The sequence below is a fragment of the Alnus glutinosa genome, chromosome 1 (assembly GCF_958979055.1).
Source record: "Alnus glutinosa chromosome 1, dhAlnGlut1.1, whole genome shotgun sequence".
Classification (NCBI taxonomy): Eukaryota; Viridiplantae; Streptophyta; class Magnoliopsida; order Fagales; family Betulaceae; genus Alnus; species Alnus glutinosa.
Genome location: NC_084886.1, coordinates 8,935,389 through 8,959,919, shown reverse-complemented (window position 1 = coordinate 8,959,919; position 24,531 = coordinate 8,935,389). Strand labels below are relative to the sequence as shown.

The 24,531-nt window shown below is 36.4% G+C and overlaps 3 protein-coding genes across 3 annotated transcripts; all 3 read left to right on the top strand.

Moving 5' to 3' along the window:
- Positions 1-1,014: 1,014 nt before the first annotated feature.
- Positions 1,015-4,044, top strand: LOC133870938 (BTB/POZ domain-containing protein At3g19850). The gene is made up of 3 exons (XM_062308233.1): positions 1,015-1,196; positions 1,289-2,428; positions 3,499-4,044. The coding sequence occupies exons 1-3, from the start codon at positions 1,134-1,136 to the stop codon at positions 3,916-3,918; spliced, it is 1,623 nt and encodes a 540-aa protein (XP_062164217.1). The 5' UTR covers positions 1,015-1,133; the 3' UTR covers positions 3,919-4,044.
- A 7,797-nt stretch (positions 4,045-11,841) lies between these two features.
- LOC133858476 (pentatricopeptide repeat-containing protein At1g50270) lies at positions 11,842-14,126 on the top strand. The gene has a single exon (XM_062293948.1). The coding sequence runs from the start codon at positions 11,865-11,867 to the stop codon at positions 13,683-13,685; it is 1,821 nt and encodes a 606-aa protein (XP_062149932.1). The 5' UTR covers positions 11,842-11,864; the 3' UTR covers positions 13,686-14,126.
- A 4,656-nt stretch (positions 14,127-18,782) lies between these two features.
- LOC133865712 (protein BPS1, chloroplastic-like) lies at positions 18,783-19,790 on the top strand. Its single transcript, XM_062302193.1, has one exon. The coding sequence runs from the start codon at positions 18,783-18,785 to the stop codon at positions 19,788-19,790; it is 1,008 nt and encodes a 335-aa protein (XP_062158177.1).
- The last annotated feature ends 4,741 nt before the right edge of the window (positions 19,791-24,531 follow it).

Here is a 24,531-nt window from a genome sequence, read left to right as displayed (position 1 = left end):
GACAGGATTAAAGTATGCAGTCACAAGAAAGATTTTATATATATACATATATTATTTTTTCAGATTTTGGTTTCACCACAATATGCATTTTGTATGGTTCTTCTTTTAAAGATAACCCTTTGTTTGCGGGGGCTTAAGCGTGTAATGCCGATAGGCCTATCAGTCTATCAGAGTCTACTATGTGTATTTGCCAACTCTTTCTTTAATTTCTCGCAACTGAATTTTTATTTGCCAACTCTTTCTTTAATTTCTCGCAACTGAATTTTTTTTACGACTTGTTGACATGTATCAGCATGTAATTGGAGAGTATTATTATTATTATTTTGGTCTAACATTACTACAATCAAGTGCTAACATGTATTTAGTAAGTTGTAAAAGAATTGTAAACCAGTGCTATGGGAGATCTCTCTCTCTCTCTCTCTCTCTCTCTCTCTCTATATATATATATATACATGTATATGTGGTCCCCCTTCTTCACATGTCCAAAGCCAACCCCCTTCTTCACATGTCCGAAGAGTTCAGCTTCCATGAAAGTCCAAAGCTAACCGGGAACCTAAGCTGCATATGTGACGCAAGGAACAACAATCTAAACAAATATTATGAAAGCAACGCTTCTTGACTAGCAGAACTGTGTCTCCACAAGAGACAAGCCTCTACATTATCTTTTCTATTCGTTGTACCAACTTGTAAATTCTCTTGATTGAAGAATGCCAATTTGTGCTTGTTTTTCAAGTGAAGTATCATTTGATTGGTTAGGCCGAACAAGAAAAACAAAAATTATTATTTGTACCAAACCACCTGTGACTCAAAAAGGTTAAAAAAATATAGAAACAATTATGCTGCTTAGAGCAAGCATTGGCAATGATCCTTTTCTAATCCTCACATGGCTATGATTTTGTGGACAAGGGTCAGCTGTCTGATTTGTTACATTAAATAATTTTCTTTTCTTTTCTTTTCTTTTCTTTGTAAGTACATTAAATAATTGAATGCATTGCTCTTTATGCTCTCTAGAGGCAGCATATAAAAACATCTTCTTTTCTTTCTCCTCTCCCACAACATTTACTTGAAGCATTCCTCAGTCCGTGACGTGATAGGAACATAGTTTTCTTGGTTTCATTCAATGCAAAGCAGCCATGCCAGAGCTCTGTAATCTGCCAATCCACATCAACGGTGAACAGACATTTTTTCTGAATGAGGTACTGCAAAAAGCTCTATCTCTATTGGTTGATTCTTTCTATTGGAATTCTATCCCATCTGTTTGAAGTCTCCATATATTTCACTTCTGCAGAAGATTCTATCAACATATTCAGGGAAGTTGAAGAAAATCATCAACCAAGAAAAGAAAAAAAGCCAGATCAACAAATCGGGTATCGAAATCCTCGACTTCCCGGGAGGCGCAAACGGGTTCGAGCTGGTTTCTAGATTCTGTTACAACAATGGCAGAATCTCAATCACAATTTCAAACGTGTTCCTTCTCCACTGTTGTGCAGTCTTTCTTGGCATGACTGAAAAGGTTTCATCCTGCAATCTCTTGCAGCAAACAGATTCCTTTCTAGAGGGAATGCTTTACTGGCCGTGGAGTGATATACTTGTAGGCTTGAACAGCTGTGGTTCATTCTTTACACATGCTGATTCATCTGGTCTTGTGCAAAAGCTCATATTTGCACTGTTATCAAGGATTGCTCAAAATTCAGATACAAACTTCATCACTTCGTCTTCTTCATCTTCATCTTCTCCTGAAACTACTTCTTTTAGATTCTCCTCCTCATTCAAAGCCACCCCTGATTCAATCAAGCCATCATCCTCAAGCAGAGCATGGTGGTTTGATGATTTGGCCATTTTACCCCCAAAGATCATTGAAAAAGTCATTCAGAGTCTGGGGGCTTATGGGACTGATAACAACAGTTTATTACTCACAAAATTTCTCCTTCATTACCTGAAAACTGCGGCTCAAAAAAAAGCTAATAATAATGCAGACTCAAGGTTTGAGTATAGTTCTCTTGCAGATACAGCTATTCATGGTGTTATTATGGTGGGAAGAAAAGCATTTTCTTGCAGAAGCCTGCTTTGGGTTTTAAGGGTCGTCTCTGGTTTTGGTCTGACGAAAGATTACAGAGATGGGTTGGAGAAATTGATTGGAAGTATGCTTGACAAAGCGACACTAGATGACTTGCTGGTCTCTGGGAATGACAGGGGTGTTTATGATGTTAATCTAGTTTTAAGATTGATTAAGATATTTGTTAGTAATGATGAAATGTCTATATGCAAGATGAAGAAAGTTGGTAGATTGATCGACAAGTATTTGGGTGAGATATCCCCTGATCAAAACCTTAAGATCTCTAAGTTTCTTGGAGTAGCAGAGAGTTTGCCAGATTCTGCAAGAGACTGCTTCGATGGAGTCTACAGAGCCATTGATACCTATATTGAGGTGAATGTTGCATACCCTTTTTTTCTTTTTCTTTTTCTATTTTCTTTTTTTAACTTACCCATCATTGCCATATAATTGAACACATTAGGGTGAAAAAGGAAACTACAGAGAATTGAAACAAAGACAAAAATAATACATAGGACAAAACCCTTTTGGATGCGCAAGAGTCATTTTGAAGATTTGTTTTTTTTTTTTTTTTTTTGGTTTATAGGTGAAAGAATCGTTTTGGTAAGGATTCTGTGTCTGATATTTTGTCTTCTTATCTGCCTAATAACACACTCTGCAACTCATTCCAGTTCAGAAAAGGTTGTAATTGGTACATTTCACTGTTGGACTTGCGATAGTTGTCAAATCTTTTATATGCAACATCCATACCCTCAACCCTACTAAATTTTCTCCTGTTCTCAAAATGTGTGCCAAAACAAATGGTATTTTTTTTCTTGGGATATCTGAGCTTCCCTACCCAATCCACCGGCAGTAATGGGGTAAAGAATGTGAGAGAGAGAGAGAGAGAGAGAGAGAGGAGATAAGGGAAGGAAATGGGGACTGTATCGGGAATCGACAGTAGTATTCATATAATTAATGGTCCATATGTTTTGGCATGTTCTTATTTGTCTACCTTTCTTTTCATTTCTTTTCACTTGAAGCCCTGTGTAGTCCGTAGTTGTCCACACTTGCTGCCGCTATCGACAAAATATTGGATTGTCATTACTCAAAGAAACAAAATAGGTAACACGTAATATATATCCCTGTGTAGTCCGTTGTCCACGTACACTCCACACGGCGATTTGCCGATCCGACACCAAATTATACAAATTTTGAGTATAACTCACTCTTAAAAACTGGTTTTTATTTCTCATAAGTCATGACCCTAGGGACGGCCTGCCAGCCACCCTCAAAATTAACTTAGCCAATACTTTTTTTTAGCCCTTGACTTCTGTCCATATGAGTTTCTGGCTCCGTCCCCGTGACCCCACAATGTTTATATTTGTTTTCTAGATTAATTAAACTCTCTCTTTCTCAACTGATCATATGTACGTTTTGTGGATGTATGTATACGTACTGATCAGTCTCACCCGAGCCTCTCGTCTGAGGAACGATCAAGACTGTGTGGATGCCTTAACTACGAGAAGCTGAGCCTTGAGATGTGTAAAGAGCTGGCAAAGAAGCCTAGAATCCCTCCAGGGATCGCCGTTCAGGCGCTCATATCCCAACAGTCGAAAATACGACCGAGAAAGGAGTTGGTTTATGGGAGTCCGACCACAGCAGGCAGTTCCCGAATGGTCCTGTTCAACGGCATTGGCTGCGCAGAGAGTTTGCCGGAAGAGAACCAAGATATGACGCTAAATCTAGAGCGGATGAAATGGAGGGTGGTAGAGTTGGAGCAAGTGTGTAGGGAGATGAAGGGTCAGATGTTGAAGTTGGTTAGGCATAATGTCCTGGCCATTGATCCTGCAGCTCACACTAGATCTTTGCCCAGACTTTGTTGATCAATATATATATATATATATACCTCTTTGAAGATGTATGTTTTTCCACTCTAAATGCTTTTATTCAAGTGTGATTTTGTGAATTATAATATAATTTTGAGGAATTGTTTTGTAGCCACTCCAGCACCTCAAGGAATCGGATACCTTATGCCTTATACCTTCGTTACTTCGTACATGTGTTCCACGTATATATATATATATATTTTTATTTTTTATTTATTTTTTTTTGTAAGTACGAATTTCATTCAACAAGAAGACTACAAAACATTAAAGGAGAGGGGTGGGGTCCCCAACAATAAATCCAAATTTGAAAAACTAGTGCCAAAGTGAGAGGTAAGATGGTAACCAAGGAGGGAATGGTGAGTTTTCAATTTCAGGAGAACTAAAAAAGTTCCAGTCTTATCTACCTTGAACAAAGCCAAGGCTTGGTCCGCACAAGGCGGATTAGAGACCAAATCAATGGTGAACAAGGGCATGACCTGTGTAGAGGCCTTCAACGCGGTCCAAAACAACCCCTTTGAGAGGGCTAGGCGGGCACTGATTTGGATATGAAAGAGAACTGGCACCACAAATATCAGAACAAAATGTCCAGTGAATGGGTCTCCAAGAATGACCAGAACCTAGAAAAAAAAAAAGAAAAAAAAAAAGTATAGGAAAGGAAAAACAGAAAGCATAAACTTATCACAAAGCATCGGAGGTGGAAAACCACTACAGAAGATCGGCACAGGTGGCGGGTAACAGGAAGAATCAGCTCGCACGACATCCTGATCTGGTGTGTGGGGTGCACGCTCCAGCGCGTGAGTGCCGGGCAACGAAGCGGCTGACTATGGGTTGAAGAGGAAAGAGCCGGGAATCCGATGATGTGGAGCGTGTGGTAGAGAGGCCTCCTGAAGTTAATAGATCTAAGTTGAAAAACATAAGATCTAAAAACTTCAAGATACCGGTGGATCCACGGCCATGAGCGGGAGGAGGCACACTAGTCCGATTTGGCTGTGGGAAATCTGTCGATGATGCTATAGCAATATGTTTGAATAAAGGCTAGCCGAAAATCTAGCAGAATAAATGCTAGTGGAAAATCTAGCAGGATAAAGGCCTCAAAGGAGGCGTGCGCAAGGAGATAAAGGGTAGAAAGATGAAGAGAGAGGAAGAAAAAGGAGTGGGAGAGAAGCTCTGGAAGCGTGGAGTTGCTCTCCCATGGCAGGTTTGACGGAGAGGGTTTCAGAAGAGGGGTTCTAGAGTGTTCTTGGGTTTTTCTTTTGTGTTCCACATATATTTAGTTCTACAAAATTATGCTCTCTCTCTCTCTCTCTCTCTCTCTCTCTCTCTCTCTCTGTTTTTAGGATCTTATTTATTTATTTATTTTTATTTTTAAATAATGACTGATTCAAGAATTATATAGGACTACTATATCAGCATTACAAAATAATTATAAGATAAAAATATAATTTTTAGCGTTTTTTTTTTAAAAAAAGTATGTCGAGCCTTTTCAAAGATACCAAAACGGTCAAGTTCCAGCCCAAAGGTTATGCCTAATGTCTAGGCAGAACTAGACAAGGTCTACACAATTTTTTTTTTTTTTTTTTTTTTTTTTTTTTTTTTTTTTTTTTTTTTTTTTTTTTCTCTTTAATCAATCTTGGTCTGAACATGTTCAGCCCAACCCATAAAGAGGTGTAGTACATGCATTAGGGGTGAAAGCGGATGCGGTTATTAGCAAAATCCGCATTTGCAAAATACGGTTATCACTTTTAAATATATGCATCCGCATTATATGATTACCAGCCGCATCTGTACGGTTATTAAATGCCGTTATTATCTGTTATCCGCATATGAAGTAATGAGCATTTTGGATTACTATCTAAATCTATATGCAAGATTAAATAATGCAGTTATTAGTTATTACTATATGCAAACTTACATAAATTAATATTTAACTTGTTACATAATTTGCGATTATCAGTCACAAAAAGTTATTGTCTTATAGAATAATTTAGATTTGGATTACCAAAGAAAATAAAAATAAATAAATAAATAAATGTAATGAGGTATGACTTTGAGTCAATAGTGAAAAAAACCTAACATAACCTAAAGGTATAAACTTACTAAATTTAAAAAAAATGTCGTTTTGGTGAATTTAATATATATATATATATAAAAGGAATGCGGATGCGATTAATAATTGCATTCGCATTTCCTAAAAACGTTATCCGCATCCGCATATATGGATATTAATTTTTACTAACCGCATCCGCATGTGTGGATAACAGATTGCGGTTAGGTATGGATAGCAGATGTATTCGGTTATTATCTACCTGCATTTTCACCCTAACATGCATGTAAATTTTTATTTATTTATCTTTTACAACACAATGGATATGGCCTTCAGTCCCTGACGGCCTGATTCACGTCTGTGCCCATTAGAGCACTAGCATCAGATTTCTTAAATTTCATTTTCTTCTCTACATGAAGGGAAAACTCCTAAAAAACCATTTGAATAAGATTCCCTTGTTGTTCCATAAATTAATGAAACATCAAGGAAATTAAAAGTTGTACCCTACATCTAAGGAAACAAAAATGGTTCCCTTGTATAAAAAACTTTATCCTTCTTCTCTCGTTCCTGTAACATTTATTTGAAACAATTTTTAAATGATTTCTCTTAGCATTTAATTAAAGAATATTTAAGTGATATAAAGAAAGGATAATGGAAGCTACTGTGGAATGCATTTAAATATGAAATAAAAAAGTGGTTTAGTTCCATAAATTGGAAAAAGTTTAAGGGAATATGCTGCTAGTGCTTTTACCTTGTCTTGCTTCGAAGTTAGAACTTAAATAATTAAGATTATATTTGGCACGCAAAATGACTTTTCTATTAGAAAAATGAATAATTTTTATTAAAAATTTAAGAAGGTAGAAAAGAATAGTCATTCTTTTATGTGAATGACTATTTCAAGTGTTAGAATATATAATAAAGCTATTTTGCGTACCAAACGTACCCTAAGAGCCGAAGAAAATGGGATAGACAATCCCTCCAAGGGATTAGAATTCTTGACTGAATTTTTGGAAATTCGAACATAAATGAGAGGGGAGTATAGGCCTGGGTGCTTCAGGTAGGTCTTCGAACAACTGTAGATGCATGGCCCACTTGTTTAGGACATGAACAAAAAGTTCTCATCCGAGTTCAAAGAGCCTACTTATATTTTAAAAAGAAAATGGTGCATACACTTTTAAGTGGATACTTTTAAATACAGACTCTTTAATGTGGTAGTAAAAATTATTATTAAAATTTTAATTTAATAACAAATTTTATTGTTACGTCAAATAGTGTACATTGAAAATCTCTTGCTCTCTCAACCTAGTTGTGTTGATTTATCCCCTTCTCCTTATTCCCAATTTATCAAAAGAAAAAATAAAAAAGTGTGAGTGAGTTTGTCTCACACCGGTTGAACAATGCCCGTAGGCTGAGAATATAAGCTCATTCCTCTCACTAAGAGCTAGGCCATTTTGGTGAAATGTGTTGGATTCCGCTTGTGTTCTCGACTAAAAACTTCTTGCTCTCTCAACCTGGTTGTGTGGATTTATCCCATTCCCCTTATTTCCAATCTGTCAAAAGAAAAAAGAAAAAAGTGTGAGTGAGTTGTCTCACATAAGCTCCTTCATCTCACTAAGAGCTAGGCCCTTTTGGTGAGATGTGTTGGATTCAGCTTGGGTTCTCGACTGAAAATATCTTGCTCTCTCAACCTAGTTGTGAAGATTTATCCTCTTCCCCTTATTCCCAATTTGTCAAAAAAAAAAAAAAAAAAAAAGAAAGAAGAAGAAGAAGAAGGAGGAGAAGAAGAAGAAGAAGAAAAGAAGAAAAAGCATATCATTTGCCTCTATCTTATTCAAGTCAAAGTGATCTCCACAAGAGACAAGCCTCTACATTATCTTTTCTATTCGTTGTACGAACTTGTAAATTCTCTTGATTGAAGAATGCCAATTTGTGCTTGTTTTTCAAGTGAAGTATCATTTGATTGGTTAGGCCGAACAAGAAAAACAAAAATTAGTATTTATACCTCTTTGAAGATGTATGTTTTTCCACTCTAAATGCTTTTATTCAAGTGTGATTTTGTGAATTATAATATAATTTTGAGGAATTGTTTTGTAGCCACTCCAAGTCCAGCACCTGAAGGAATCGGATACCTTATGCCTTATGCCTTTGTTACTTGGTACATGTGTTCCACACACACACACACACACACACACACACACACACACACACACACACACACACACATATATATATATATATATATATATTTCATAAGTGCGAATTTCATTCAACAAGAAGACTTACAAACATTAAAGCAGAGGGGTGGGGTCCCCAACAATAAACCCAAATTTGAAAAATTAGTGCCAAAGTGAGAGGTAAGATGTTAACCAATTAGAGAATAGTGAATTTTCAGTTCCAGAGGAACTAAAAAAGTTCAAGTCATATCTACCTTGAACAAAGTCAAGGCTTGGTCCGCACAATGCAGATTAGAGACCAAATCAATGGTGAATAGGGGCATGACCCGTGCAGAGGCATTCAACGCGGTCCAAAACAACCCCTTTGAGAGGGCTGGGCGGGCATTGACCTGGATATGAAAGAGAATTGACACTATAAATATTAGAACAAAATGTCCAGTGAATGGGTCTCCAAGAGAGACTAGAACCTAGAAGGAAAAAAGAAAAAGAAAAAAGAAGGGGGTACAGGAAAGGAAAAACAGAAAGAATAAACTTATCACAAAGCATCAGAGGTGGAAAACCACTACTGAAGATTGGCACAGGCGGCGGGTAATAAGGAGAATCAGCTCGCACAACATCTGGATTTAGCGTGTGAGCTGCACGCTCCGGCGCGCGAGAGCCGGGTGACGAAGCAGTTGATGGTGGTTTGAAGGGGAAAGAGTTGGGAATCCGATAGTGTGGAGCGTGTGGTGGAGAGGCCTCATGAAGTTAATAGATCTAAGTTGAAAAACATAAGATCTAAAAAATTCAAGATACCGATGGATCCACGGCCATGAGCAGGAGGAGGCACACCAATCCGATCCGGTTGTGGGAAATCTGCTAACGATGCTATAGCAATATGTCGAAATAAAGGCTAGCCGAAAATCTAGCAGGATAAAGGCTAGTGGAAAATCTAGCAGGATAAAGGCCTCAAAGGAGGCGTGCGCAAGGAGATAAAGGGTGGAAAGAGGAAGAGAGATGAAGAAAAAGGAAGAGGAGAGAAGCTCCAGAACCGTGGAGCTGCACTCCCATGGCAGGTTTGACAGAGAGGGTTTTAGAAAAGGGGTTTTAGAGCGTTCGAGGGTTTTTCTTCTATGTTCCACATATATTTAGTTTTACAAAATTATGCTCTCTCTCTCTCTCTCTCTCTCTCTCTCTTTGTTTTTAGGATTTTTTTTATTTTTATTTTTTATTTTTGTTTTAAAAGAATGGCTGATTCAAGAGTTAGATAGGACTACTATATCTGCATTACAAAATAATTATAAGATAAAAATATGATTTTTAGCATAATTTTTTTTTTTTTTAAAAAAAAAAAAAAATTATATTGAGCCTTTTTAAAGATACCAAAACGGTCGAGCTCCGGCCCAAAGGTTACGCCTAATGTCTAGGCAGAACTAGAACAGGTCTACACATTTTTTTCTTTTTAATCAATCTTGGTCCGAACATGTCCAACCTAATTGATAAAGAGGTGTAGTACATGCATTAGGGGTGAAAATGCGGATGCAGATATTTGCAAATTTTGCAGCTGCAGAATATGGTTATCACTTTTAAATATCCGCATTTGTACGGTTATTAAATAGGTTATTATTTGCTATCCGCATATGAGGTAATAAGCGTTTTCAATTACTATCTAAATCTATATCCAATATTAAATAATGTAGTTATTACTATATGCAAACTTAAATAAATTAATATTTAACTTGTTACATAATTCGCGATTATCAATTACAGAGAATCATTGTCTCATAGAGTAATCGAGATTTGGATTATCAAAGAAAAGAAAAATAAATAAATAAATAAATGCATTGAGGTATAACTTTGAGATGATAGTAAAAAAAACCTAACATAATCTAAAGGTTATAAACTTACTAAATCCAAAAAAAATGTCGTTTTGGTGAATTTAATTATATATATACATATAAATGGAATGCGGATGCAATTAATAACTGCATCCGTATTTTTTAAAAGCGTTATACTCATCCGCATATATGGATATTAATTTTTACTAACCGCATCTGCATGTGTGGATAACGGATTGCGGTTAGGTGTGGATAGCAAATGTATTCGGTTATTATCCACCTGCGTTTTCACCCTAACATGCACGTAAATTTTTATTTATTTATCTTTTCCAACACAATGGATATGACCCTGAGTCCCTGACGGCCTGATTCACGTCTGTGCCCATTAGAGCACTAGCATCAGATTTCTTAAATTTCATTTTCTTTTCTACATGTTGGGAAAACTCCTAAAAAATCATTTCATAAGATTCTCTTGTTGTTTCATAAATTAATGAAATATCAAGGGAATAAAAAGTTATACCCTACATCTACGGAAACAAAAATGGTTCCCTAAGTATAAAAAAACTTTATCTTTCTTCTTTCGTTCATGTAACATTTATTTGAAACAATTTTTAAATGATTTCTCTTAGCATTTAATTAAAGAATATTTAAGTGATATATAGAAAGGATAATGGAAGCTACTGTGGAGTGCATTTAAATATGAAATAAAAAAGTGGTTTAGTTCCATAAATTGAGGAAAAGTTTAAGGGAAGATGCTGCTAGTGCTCTTACCTTGTCTAGCTTCGAAGTTAGAACTTAAATAATTAAGATTATGATTGGCACGCAAAATGATTTTTCTATTAGAAAAATGAATAATTTTTATTAAAAATTTAAGAAGGTAGAAAAGAATAGTCACTCTTTTATGTGAATGACTATTTCGAGTGTTAGAGTATATAATAAAGCTATTTTGCGTACCAAACGTACCCTAAGAGCTGAAGAGAATGGGATAGACAATCCCTCCAAGGGATTTGAATTCTTGACCGAATTTTAGGAAATTCGAACATAAATGAGAGGGGAGTATAGGCCTGAGTGCTTCGGGCAGGTCTTCGAACAACTGTAGATGCATGGCCCACTTGTTTAGGACATGAACAAAAAGTTCTCGTCCGAGTTCAAAGAGCCTACTTATATCTTAAAAAGGAAATGGTGCATACACTTTTAAGTGGATACTTTTAAATACAGACTCTTTAACGTGGTAGTAAAAATTATTATTAAAATTTTAATTTAATAACAAATTGTACTGTTACGTCAAATAGTGTACACTGAAAATCTCTTGCTCTCTCAACCTAGTTGTGTTGATTTATCCCCTTCCCCTTATTCCCAATTTGTCAAAAGAAAAAAAAATTAGTGTGAGTGAGTTTGTCCCACACCGGTTGAACAAAGCCCGTAGGCTGAGAATATAAGCTCATTCCTCTCACTAAGAGCTAGGCCCTTTTGGTGAGTTGTGTTGGATTCAGCTTGTGTTCTCGACTGGAAACCTCTTACTCTCTCAACCTGGTTGTGTGGATTTACCCCCTTTCCCTTATTCCCAATTTGTCAAAAGAAAAAAGTGTGAGTGACTGAGTGAGTTTGTCTCACATAAAGCTCCTTCATCTCACTAAGAGCTATGCCCTTTTGGTGAGATGTGTTGGATTTAGCTTGTATTATCAACTAAAAACATCTTGCTCTCTCAATTTGGTCGTGTAAATTTACCCCTTCCCCTTATTCCTAATTTGTTAAAAAAAAAAAAAAAAGAAAAAAAAAAAGAAAAAAAAAAAAAAAAGAGGATAAAAAAAAAAAGGTATATCATTTGCCTCTATCTTATTCAAGTAAAAGTGATCTAGGTTCGGAATAAAAGGGCTCCCTTCACTTCAAATTTTGCAAGTGAAATAAATGTCTGTAAGCAGCAGCATTAGCAAGGTCAAGTCTTTACGTGACACCCTGCTTTCCTTGCATAACCAGCACAAACACAAACACATAACCTTCAACTATCTTAAGCACATTCATTCAGTCCTCATCACTTGTGGCCTCTCACAGGACACCTTCTTCCTCGCCAAACTCCTCCAATGCCTCACATTCTCTCAACCCACCAATCTCTCCTACGCTTCCCTCCTCTTCGATCGCATCACATCGCCTACCATCAATCTGTGGAACACCATGATCAGAGCTTTCTCTACAAGCTCACAACCGCATACGTCTCTCGCTTTCTATGCAAGAATGCGCCAATATGGTGTCCTTCCGGACAAGCACACTTTCCCTCTGCTTCTCAAGGCGTTTTCCAAGTTAAAAAACGAAGACCCGTTTCAGCTTTATGCTCAAATTGTCAAGTTTGGTTTTGATTTTGATAATTTTGTGATGAATTCATCGATTTCTGCCTTTGCTAATTGTGGTTATATGGAGGATGCACGCCAGGTGTTTGGTGAGAGTACGTGGAAGGATGTGGTTGCTTGGACTTCCCTGATTGGTGGGTATGTGAGAAATAACTGTGCCCTACAAGGATTGAGGTGCTTTATGGAGATGAGATCCACGGGTGTTAGAGTTGATGAGGTGACCGTTGTTAGTGTACTCTCTGCGGCTGGAATGGTGGGTGATATTTGGTTTGGAAAGTGGGTTCATGGGTTTTACATAGAAGCAGGGAGAGTACAATGGGATGTTTATATAGGCAGTGCTCTAGTTGATATGTACTCTAAGTGTGGCTACTGTGAAGATGCCCGTAAAGCTTTTGATGAAATCCCTCGTAGAAATGTGGTTTCTTGGAGTGCATTAATCGCCGGATATGTGCAATGTAACAAATATCGAGATGCACTACTTGTCTTTCATGACATGCTTTTACAGAACATCAAGCCGAATCAATTTACACTGACGAGTATTCTTACAGCTTGCGCGCACCTAGGGTCATTGGACCAAGGAAGGTGGGTTCATGGATATATTAATAGGAATAAAGTTGAAGTGAATTCAACACTTGGTACAGCATTGATAGACATGTATGCAAGATGTGGATGTATTGACGAGGCTTTATCAGTTTTTGAGAAGTTACCGGTTAAGGATGTCTACCCTTGGACTGCTATTATTAACGGGTTTGCTATGCATGGGGATGCATTAAGCTCCTTAAATCTCTTCTCTGGCATGTTAAGGAGTGGGGTTCAACCTAATGAAGTTACCTTTATCGGTGTTCTTAGTGCGTGTTCGCACGGAGGCCTTGTCGATGAGGGGCGCGCCTTCTTTGGATTGATGAGGCACAGTTATCATTTGGAGCCTAATGTGTCTCATTATGGTTGCATGGTTGATCTGCTCGGTCGTGCAGGGTACTTGGAAGAAGCAAGGAAAATCATTGAAGACATGCCAATGGAGCCAAGTCCTGGAGTATGGGGAGCTCTGTTTGGTGCCTGTATGATTCACAAGGCCTTTGAGCTGGGGGAACATATAGGAAAGCATCTGATCAAGTTACAGGCTGATAACAGTGGTAGATATGCACTTCTGGCAAACCTGTACTCTACATGTCACAAATGGGAAGCAGCTGCTCATGTAAGGAAGCTCATGAAAGGAACCGGGGTGGGAAAGATAACTGGATATAGCTGGATAGAAGTGAATGGGGTAATTCATGAGTTCACCAACTTTGAAAAATCGCATTTGGAAACAAATGATATATATGCGATTATGGATAACATAATAGTCCAATTAAAGCTTTATGGTCTATTAGAAACATTAACCTAATTGCATTTGACATCAATGGGGCTGAGACAAATTATTTCCAAGTGTACTGATATTGTTGTCCACTAGAAAGGTCAATGGACTTCAATGGAAGTTCAGAATGCAATGAATGATTGCATTAGAAATTACCTTGGTTGCTTTCTTGACTGAATCAGAGAATATGCTTTGGGCTGTTAGTGTTAGTGGTTCTCTGCACAGTCAACTTCTTATATTTGTGGGTTTTAGATTTCACAGGCTGTCTTTTCTTGTATAGATAAATTTCAAGACCACCTGTCATGCATTTACATGGTTTCAATTATCAGCCACGGGCTACTAATTTGCATCTAGCTAGTTCCATATGTTCCTAGTTTCGAATATGTTTGATGTATATAAGAAACACCAAACTCTTATGGCATGATTAATTAGGCTGGAGGCCAACTAAGAACAGTACTGGTTAACACTAAAGAGTATTGGGTTGCTAGTTAAAAAATTGTTTGATTTTTACATATTATCCCATTGAGAAAACTGGCTCCACCTTCGGCCTACCCCCCAAAGGATCCCTGTCAAGAACTAACTCTGCTCCCGCACCCATGGACTTGTCCATTGTTTGGTGTACTTAGATGGCAAGGAAAGAGGCACAGAATCATTAACATCTCTCAGGATGGGATTTAATTGCAGAACCAAATGGGCCTAAAGGATGCAAAGCTTCCCGTACACAGCCTCCATTTTTATTGATCCATTTTTAGTTGGATAATTGTTAGGAGACAAACAGCCAGAGCAGAGAGTAGACTTGCTCATGAGGGTATTTTGTAGTATGCAGATTTTGGGCCGACTCGATATTGTAGCTTTATATAATCTTATGCTTATGCTTTGACATAATCTGAACCCGATATAATAACGGACAATTTTTTACATGACTCGCAAACCTGACACGAACCCAATACTAAATTAGAAGGTTAATGTTGAGAAATTTGAACTATTTAATTAAATAGGTTAGATTGAGGTTGACCTGTATAGTCTTTAGTCTTATACATGTGCCTTAACATGACTTGAAACCGACACGCAAACACAAATTGTCACTCACAAGTAGCACCCTTAAATTAATATATACAAACTCATAACCCGTGCTATGCGCGGGATTCTTCATTATAATTTAGTTTCAGAATTTAAACTTATCTTCATCGTACTTTTTATTATAGGTTAAAAAATGCTTTTAAAAAAAAATTATCACACATTTTTCAATAAAAAGAAAATAAAGGTTAAAACCCTTAATTTTATTTTAACCCAAAAAAAGCAAAACTTTTTAAAATATTTGTTCACATAGGTGTAGTTTATAACAAAAAGAAGTATAAAAGAAAAATAACAAAAAGAAAATCTAAATTCCAAATATTACAACATATGAGTTGTAGTTTTTTCAATGATCAAGATGGTGCTGTAATTTTTTTTTTTTTTTTTTTACAGCACCTAAGCCAAATCCTACAAAATAAAACAAAAATTTTCACTTAACATTTAATGAATCAAATAAATCCTCTCACATCACGTTTAATGCTTAATCAAATAATTTTTTTGCCTTATTTTGCTTTCAGAAGCAGGAAAAAAAAAACTTCAAAAAAAAAAAAAAAATTGAGTGAATCATACCAAAAAATACAAACATTAAAAAATAAGACCCTTAATTTTATTTTAATCCATATAAATTAAAACATATTAAAATCTTTGTTCCCATATTAGTAGTTTAAAATAAAAAGAAGTATAAAGAAAAGAAAAGAAAAAAAAAAAAAGCAATAAGAAAACCTGTAGATTATGATTATAAAAAATTAGCAGGAGTCTCTAATATTATTGGTGTGATACATATTATATTTCGATATAAATAAAACCCATATGATTCTGAACATTCTAAAAAAAATACATAGCAAACTAAACAAAATGGCTGAAAATCTAGTAAATCATACAAACGAAAACGAAAATATTCCTTAAAACATTTAAATGAACCAAAAAATAAGACACTTAATTTTAGTTTGATCCATATAAATTAAAATATGTTAAAATTTTTGTGTCCATATGAATAGTTTATAACGAAAAAGAAGTATAAAGAAAACAAAAAAATAGGAAGAAGAAAACATGGTTTCATCTAATTACCAAAGCATTAATTAAAAAATTAGCAGAAATCTATGATATTGTTAGTGTGATACATATTTAATGCATGTTTTTAATTTTAATTTTTTAAAAAAACTCACAACTTAATGCGGTTATAATGACACTTAATGATATAATGCGAAAAAAAATCCTTATTTTGGTCTCATGAAGATTAACATCCATGATCTTTTTCATTAAAGCACAATAAATTTATTAAAATCATGACAAAACCAGTTAAACTTTTAAAAAAATTTTGGTTTTTTTTACTTAAAAAACCGGTTCAGTGTTTAAAAATTATGGATTCACGCCACGTATCATAATTCTCTATTGCACTAAGAATATTGGATGAATGTATAAATCAGTGAATCACATAAAATTTTACTATCAAAAGAACCATAATTTTAGTTTTAATTCATATAAATTAAAACATTTAAAATATTCTCATATGTGTAGTTTAAAATGAAAAGAAGTATAAAGAAAAAAAAAAATAGCAAGAGAAAAACCTGGATTTTGATTATCAAAGCATTAATAGTAAAATTAATAGTAGGAATCTATGATATTGTTAGTGTGATAGTACCTATTATGTTTCAATAAAAATAAAATCTATATAATTTTGAACATTAAAAAAAAAAAAATAGCATTTCAAATTTAATGCTTAATTAAGTCTTTAGTGTTTTAAAAACATTTATATTCTTTTTGTGCTCAATAATCAAATAAAATTTTGCCTTTTTTGGCTTTCAAAAGCAGAATAATACTTCCAAAAAATAAGTGAAAATCGCGTAAATCACATAAAAGAAAAACAAATATTTCATAAAACATTCAAATTAATTAAAACATAAGACCATTATTTCTTTCAAAAGCAGAATAATACTTCCAAAAAATAAGTGAAAATCGCGTAAATCACATAAAAGAAAAACAAATATTTCATAAAACATTCAAATTAATTAAAACATAAGACCATTATTTTTAGTTTAATTCATATAAATTAAAACATATTAAAATCTTTGTTCCCATAGGTGTAGTTTAGAATGAAAATAAGTATGAAGAAGAAAACCATGATTTTGATTATCAAAGCATAAAATAGAAAATTAGCAGAATTTTTTTTTATTGTATACCTATTATATTTCAATCCTATATAATTTTGACCATTTGAAAAAGCAAATGAAAAAAAAAAAAATCTCATAAACATTCAAACAAAAAATTGCTCAACCAAAAATTTCATAAACAAAATAAAAACATATTTAAATTTTAACCAAAAATATAAAATACTAAAGAAACATATTTCTCTATAAAAGAGTCATACTTGTATTATTAATTGAGAGAGAGAGATATTAAATAGACCGGTTCAATTTTATTTAAAAGACCGATTCAGTACTTAAAGGACTGATTTAGTCACTAAAAAGTATGAATTTATGCCACGTGTCACCATTATATGCCATTCTAAAGAAGAACTCGACTTTTATATATATATATATATATATATGATTGAACGAAAATTAAGGCGCATCACAAGAATTGTGATGATTCTTGTAATGGGATTCTTAAAAGGACAAATTTTTTATTCAAATTGGGTTAAAGGAAATCACTACCAAGCTGAGTAATGTGCAAAATACATTTTAAATGCATGTGATCCTAAACCTTTTTGGTAATAAATTAATACCAAAATCATAAGCAATTTGCATGTGCGATGGTTGCAGCTGGAGTGCCATCATATATATATATATAAATAGGAGAAATAATGAAGGCTACTTTAAATGAAATGCATTTATGGTTTTCCTTGCGTGCAGGGTCTTTTAATTTCTTTTATTTTTATTACGTTCAGAATGCATCATGCTTTACTTCACTTACTGTCTTTTGCCTAATCAAATTTGAACTACCACAACTGCCTGCCGCCTTTTTCATTTCTTTGTCGGGCAGGCCTCGCTCCGCATCCTCGACATGTTTTTATTATTTTAATGACCGAAATCTCAAAGTTATTTTTTTTAAAAAAAAATATAAACTTCAAATTCGTGTAAGCCCCCAAAAAATTCAGCATATATGAATTTATTTAAATGATGAAAATTACCAACGCTGACCATCTAAGCCTAACATTAACTGAAAGTGTGTGATAAGCCCATCCTCAGCTGAAAATTACTTTTTTCAAAACTTGAAGGCTAATTTATGATCAACAAGCAAAAGCACAACCTTTTCGTATAGGTCTGAAACACGAAGGCATAAAATTGGCTAGATGATATTTTATAACAGCTAATAGGTAGATGAGGCGATCCACTACGTACATAGATACGGTCCAAAATATCGATCATCGGCAAAGATATATTAGAAAAAGTCATCTCATACCTTAATAAGAAAAATATCAAAGTCCTTAATTGCCAATTATATTTTTTAGAAACAACTAAATGAGGTGATCCAATACGTCTAAAATATCAATGGCAAAGATATTTTAGAAAAGAAAAAAAAATTTAAAAAAAAAAGAGAAAAGAAAGTATTTTTACTCCTTGATGTGAATGTAAAAAGTTAAAAATTACCGTTGATGTGAACATTCAGATTAACCGGTCTATAAATTTCAATGATAATTTTTACTCATATATATCCTCCATAAAATAAAAACTTAAAAAAGACACCTACTATTTTTCAAAAAGCAAAAAGCAAAAAGCAAAAAGCCCCCCCCCGAATAAAGAAAAAGTTACGAAAAGACGATTTCTTTCAATTTTCACGTAAAGTGAAGAGCGCGTGCTGCTTCCTTCCTAGACGCTTCCTACTAAATAAATAAAACATTTACTTATATAAAAAAATAAAAAATAAAAGATTTTACTGTAAAATAAGTCAATAAATATAGATAATAAATAGTATATTGTATGGTGGTGTATACGCAACTTCCGATGGTATGCTATAAATAAAGAAAATTTGGGGTCGGAGGTCTTTAGAATTTTAGACTCGCAACATACCAGCAAGCCTAAGTCCTCCGACCCCCCCCCACCCCTACCCACCATGTTCCAAACCCAAGTCCCCCGCTTCCCTTCCTTCCCCAAGAAACACTCACCGGGCCCCGTCCGCTACGACGTCGTCGCCCGTTCCTTCGACGACGCCATCCTCCGTCGTCTCAAGGCCTTGAATCAACCAGCGTCCACGCCCATCGGCTTGCCCTGGCTCTCCCTGGCCCTCGACTTCCTCTCCTTTGCGCACACCGAGGCGCGCACACTCGTTTCCGATCTCCCCCTGTCACCCGATTCCGATGACTCGCTTGCCGGCTATTTGGACGGCGCTCTCAAGCTCTTGGATCTCTGCAATTCCATCTCCTCCCTCATTGAACGCTTGCGCCTCCGTCGCCTCTCTCTCAACTTCGTTCTTCAACTTCTGTCTCCCTCCGATTCCGGTTTCCCCGCGCCGGAGAAGCTTAGGCGGGTGCGAGATTTGCTCTCCGACTCGGACAAGCCTTCCTTGGGCCTCGACAAACGGGGTTTTCGGAGCAATCCCGAGGATTTGATCCGAGATCTGGCTTTGGGCCTCGGCGACGCACCACGCGGGAAGATCTCGTCCGCCAATAAGCTCTTGCGCCGCACGATCCACGCCCTCGGGTTACTGACTGTGTTTTTCGGCAGCGTCCTGGTCTCGGCTCTGTACGGATCGCCGAAGATAGCCGCGGTCCGAGTCCCTGCCGAGTTTTCGTGGGCCGACTCGTTCAACGCGCTCGAGGCGGCTGTTTCTACGGAGTTGACTCGGCGATTCCTTGTCCATGAATTGGATGACGTGGGGACACGTACAAGGGAGGTGCGGGAGGTGATCGATGACATGGCGAGGCTGGACGAGGACAAGGGGAGGGAGAGGGTAAACGCCGCCGTGAGTGAGCTGAAGAGGGCGACGGAGGTTTTCTCGGAGGGATTGGACCGTTTGAGTAACGGCGTGAACGGAATGTTTGATACGGTTTTGTGTAGTAGGAGCGGCATGTTAGATAACGTTAGAGTGGGGCAGAGGAAAGAGAAGCAACAGCCAAAATGATGCCAAAAGCTAAAGCAAAGTTTATACATGTTGGGCTGGCTTGTAATTGTTTCATGTATTACCACCAATTTTAATAAATCACAAAGTTTACAAGTTTCTATTTTTTTTTTTGAAATGAGCTTGTATTCAAAGAAAACAATCAAGAGTACATCTAAGAGAACACAAGATCCGTTAAAACAGAAGGATAAGAACCAAGCTAAACTTGGTTCTGGAATTGGGAAATTGCCAGCTTAGCTAAAGAATGGGCAATCTTGTTCCTTTCACATCGAACATGCTTGATAGTCTACCGATCATAGTTTTCCAACTGTAACCGAGTCTCAGCTATCAGATTAGTGACAATACCTTCATTAGCAACATTTCGGTTCAGGGCATTGACAACCCCCACAGCATCTCCCTCTATAACCACCGATTTAAGACCTAGAAAAATCCCAAACTCAACACACAATTTAGCACAGAGAGCCTCAGCCACCAGGGAGTTCGAAATGTATCGGTGGTAAGAGCACTTGGACGCAATCACCTTTCCATTAGAGTCACGAGAAACAATACCCACACCCATCCACTTCTGATCTCTATCAACAACAGCATCTCAGTTCATTTTGAAATAACCCTGAGGAGGCTTAGACCAGTGAGCTGGAGAGGAAATGGGACTGGGAGAAGAGAAAATATACATGGAATCAAAAGCCTTCCTGAACTCCTCAATAGACTCTTTTGCACTCTTGATTAAACTGCTGGGATGAGTGAATATACCATCAAAGACAAACCTATTTCGCCGAAACCATATCCTTTGGGCAACCATGGTAGCAAACTCTAACTCCTCCCTCTCCAGCCTCCCTTCCAGGATGCCAAAAAGAGTAAGGAAATCTGAGACATCCGAGGCGCATTTGTGAATCCGGGGAGAACATTCTAACCAGACACTTTTGACAGCATCACAAAGCCACACAGCATGGATGCTTGACTCAACTTCTATACCACAGCACGGGCAAAGAGGATTCTCTACAATCCGTCTCTTCCATAGTTTTTCTTTTGTAGAGAGAATGTCATTACAAAGACGCCAAAGAAATAACTGCACCGATCTGGGGATCTTCAGCTGCCATAAAAGCTTCCAAAGGTCTCTGGAAGAAGAAGAGGAAGAAGTATAGCCCTGATTTCTAGCCAACCGTTCCGTTTCAAGGTTATAAGCACTTCTAACGGAGACTCAGACAATACCATATGAATTAGGTTTTTTTTTTTAAAAAAATTATATATATATATTTTCTGAGCAACAACTCCATATGAATTAGTAGCTGCTCATATAGTCATATACAATTATTTGAACTTAATGAGTAGTGCTAGAATGTCCTGGACCCAGATTCATTGAAGGGAAAAAGACATTTTACCATCATGATTTATTTACGTCTAAGCAATATATCTTTTAATGTATTAAAATTGTTAGATAATCCTCTCGAACGTGTGGTAAAATTTACCTTCCGTCCACACACTTGTCAATTTGGACGGAAAGTTAGTCACGTGTAATACACGTGGCCTTATAATGCAGTTTACCTTCCAAAAATACCCTCGATTATTTTAGCCTTTTAATGCATTTAAGGTCTTTGTCATTCTCGCATGTTCTAATGGTGTGACCTGATTACCCGAAGACTTGAACCCGTGTCCCCCGGGTGAAGCCGAACCAATCTCATCCAACCCTCTCAACCGAGGCGCCTCCACAACTATGCCCACCAGCTCCAATATTGGTTTTCTATGGCCATTCGAGAACCCCAAACTCACCGGCTGCAGAAAACTCGGGCAACCCATTTTAGGTGCTTCCCTCTGGCCTGGTTCTATCCATGAACCGACGGGCAGATTTTCCGTTTGGGCTGAAATATCGACCTGAACAGGGGCTCTACAGAGTGGGCACTTAGAATGAGACTGGAACCACGTATCAATGCAGTCGACCAGGGCCGACTCATTATATTTTGGGGCCTAAGACGATAATTTTAAATGAGACATTTTTCATATAAATATAAATATAATTTATTTAATTTTTATATTATATTTTTATTTAAAAAATATTTTTATAGCTTTTGAAATTCAGTATTATATTGCTAGTATCAAATTTATATAATTTATTTTGAGTTTCAGTTAATTTGTTTATTCTTCTATTTTTTAAAGTTTTTTTATATATTCAAATGCATATTTTTAGCAAATATTTATAACAAAAATTATTTATAAATAAAAGAAATATTATACATGATACAAATTTAAAATAAAAGAACATGATTTATCAAACATCTTTTCAACTTCACGAGTTCACGGTAAATGCATATTTTTAGCAAATATTTATAACAAAAATTATTTATAAATAAAAGAAATATTATACATGATACAAATTTAAAATAAAAGAACATGATTTATCAAACGTCTTTTCAACTTCACGAGTTCACGGTATGTTAACGGGTAAAATGATGTGGGGGTATTTTGGAGAATTCCTAGTCTCTCTTACAGCTGGAACACATAATAAGTAGTGGGCACAAATTACCCACGTCAACACCTGTTATTGCACATGCGCCACGTGGAACCTTAGGCAACATATTCAAACACCTTAGCATGGATCAAGATCCCCTTAAATTTTTTGTCCGAATTTAATACAATTCGGGCAGGTTGTTGTAAGTAAAGCATTTATGAGATTCACCTGACCGGATAAGCAGTTGGGCAGCCCAACTTTTATTTAGTCAGATGGGTCTCATAAATGCTCACTCACAACTACCTGCCCGAATTCTATCAAATTCGGGCAAAGAATTTGAGGGGAAGTTGTGAGTGAGCATTTATGAGACCCATCTGACCAAATAAAAGTTGGGCTGCCCAACTACTTATCCGGTCAGGTGAATCTCATAAATGCTTGCTCACAACAACCTGCCCGAATTGTATTAAATTCGGACAAAGAATTTAAGGGGATCCTGATCCGTTTTCTTAATGTTTTTTTGCAATGACATAAATGTAATTAAAAAATTATATTTATGTCATTTTAGATGGCATAAATGTAATTTTTTAATAAAAAAAATTATATTTATGTTATTTTAAAAAAATAATAAAAGAACATAAGGAGATGCTGTAGTATTTCTGACAGGGAAAATGAATTGTTCAGCAAGGCAAGAACCCAGACTTCTCCGGGGTCTATCAAAAGGAAGAAGCGAGCTCGTGTTGGTTTTCAGCAAGCGAGCGGAGAGGTGAAGGAGCCAACTGGGTCAGAGAAAAGAGGACGAGACCCAGCCGGGGAATTGATTTTTTGTGAGAGATCGAGATAATGAACAGTTTTTTCTTTTGGTATTAATTAATGTTGTGTTCTTGAGCCCCTAATTATTGATTTTTCTACGGAATTTTAAGAGTCTTCAAGTAGAGATAATGAACATTTTTTTTTTGGGTCAAAATCGTTGTAGAGAGAGAGAGATTACCACATTTACAGAAGTTTGCGCAGAGCCCATGAGCATTTCAGTGGAATCTAATTTGCCATGAGAAACAAATATCAAATAGTAAAAGAGAACCAAAAAGAGAGAGACAACGAGTCTTGAAAATCTCATGGTACTTGCTGTAATGGATGATTTGAAAACAAGAAGCAAGTACTAATATATATGATGATGAGGGTCTTAAGATGAAGAAGAAGAAGAAGAAGACAGCACCGACATGATCTTGAAAGCTTCTTGGTACAATCTTTTACATATATATTATGAAGTTTCCAGGTGTTATCTTCTTTTGACCTGTCTCCTGATTCCTTGGCAGCAAGCTCGAGCCTCAAGAACATGGGTTGGCTTATCTTGGTGTCTTCTCACTAAAATATACGTAGAGAGAGAGAGAGAGAGAGAGAGTTGGAGTGAGGGAGAGAGGAAGGGAAGCTGAGTGCAAAGATGGTGCAAGCCGCAAGGAGATACTCTTGGTGGCCCCAGAGAGCCAGGCCATGGTTGCAACCACATAGGTGAATGCCTTGGCACAGAACCATGCTGCACCAGGAAAACCGATCGATAAAAGTCAACATTAAGATTGAAGGAACTGAACCGCACGCCTAAAAACCTGATCGTTTTGGTGATCTTGTGCCCATTCACTTCATACACGCTCTTCTTATCATCCACTCCTGTCATGAGCAAACATACAAAAACTCTCACTGTGCTCTGCCCAATGAATCACCCACAAAAACAATTCTTTTCCCACGAAGCATTTCGAGAATTGCACGTGCGTTGAACCTTGGAAGGTCACAGTTCTTCAGCTTCCACCTGTATTTTGCGTAGCCTTTATCTTTCCGCCCATTTGCCCAGCAATTCCATCCACGTTCTGCAAATGGACACGATGAGAATGTAAAATGTTATATTTTTCTCCTTTATATTTAATCTCTCCTACTTATTCAATGCCTAAATACACTCATTATTCTTATATTTTGATTTAGGATACAAATGGAGGCATTAAATGCAAAACAAAGCTAATTGGACGATTTTGGACAGTTTCGACATCAGTTCGTAATCTGGGCATAACTCTCTCATAAAAGCTCCGATTGAGACGATTCAAGATTCTGTGGAACACCAAGAAAACGATCTACAACTTTTATGTTTTGCGTTTTGAGAGATACCGAATGAATCAAGGTCGAAATCGGGCTTGAAGTTGATGTTCTGATGTGGATCTGATGCGATTTATTTTAGGAAGTTTTTAGATATGGAAATTTCTTTACTTTGAACCTTTTCATAATCATCCAATCAATTCCAGCCAAGCCAAGCAATAA

Coding starts and splice junctions, on each gene's coding strand:
- LOC133870938 (XM_062308233.1), top strand. CDS start 1,134: ATGCCAGAGCTCTGTAATCTGCCAATCCACATCAACGGTGAACAGACA. Junction 1,197..1,288: donor AGACATTTTTTCTGAATGAG/GTACTGCAAAAA, acceptor TCACTTCTGCAG/AAGATTCTATCAACATATTC. Junction 2,429..3,498: donor CCATTGATACCTATATTGAG/GTGAATGTTGCA, acceptor CGTACTGATCAG/TCTCACCCGAGCCTCTCGTC.
- LOC133858476 (XM_062293948.1), top strand. CDS start 11,865: ATGTCTGTAAGCAGCAGCATTAGCAAGGTCAAGTCTTTACGTGACACC.
- LOC133865712 (XM_062302193.1), top strand. CDS start 18,783: ATGTTCCAAACCCAAGTCCCCCGCTTCCCTTCCTTCCCCAAGAAACAC.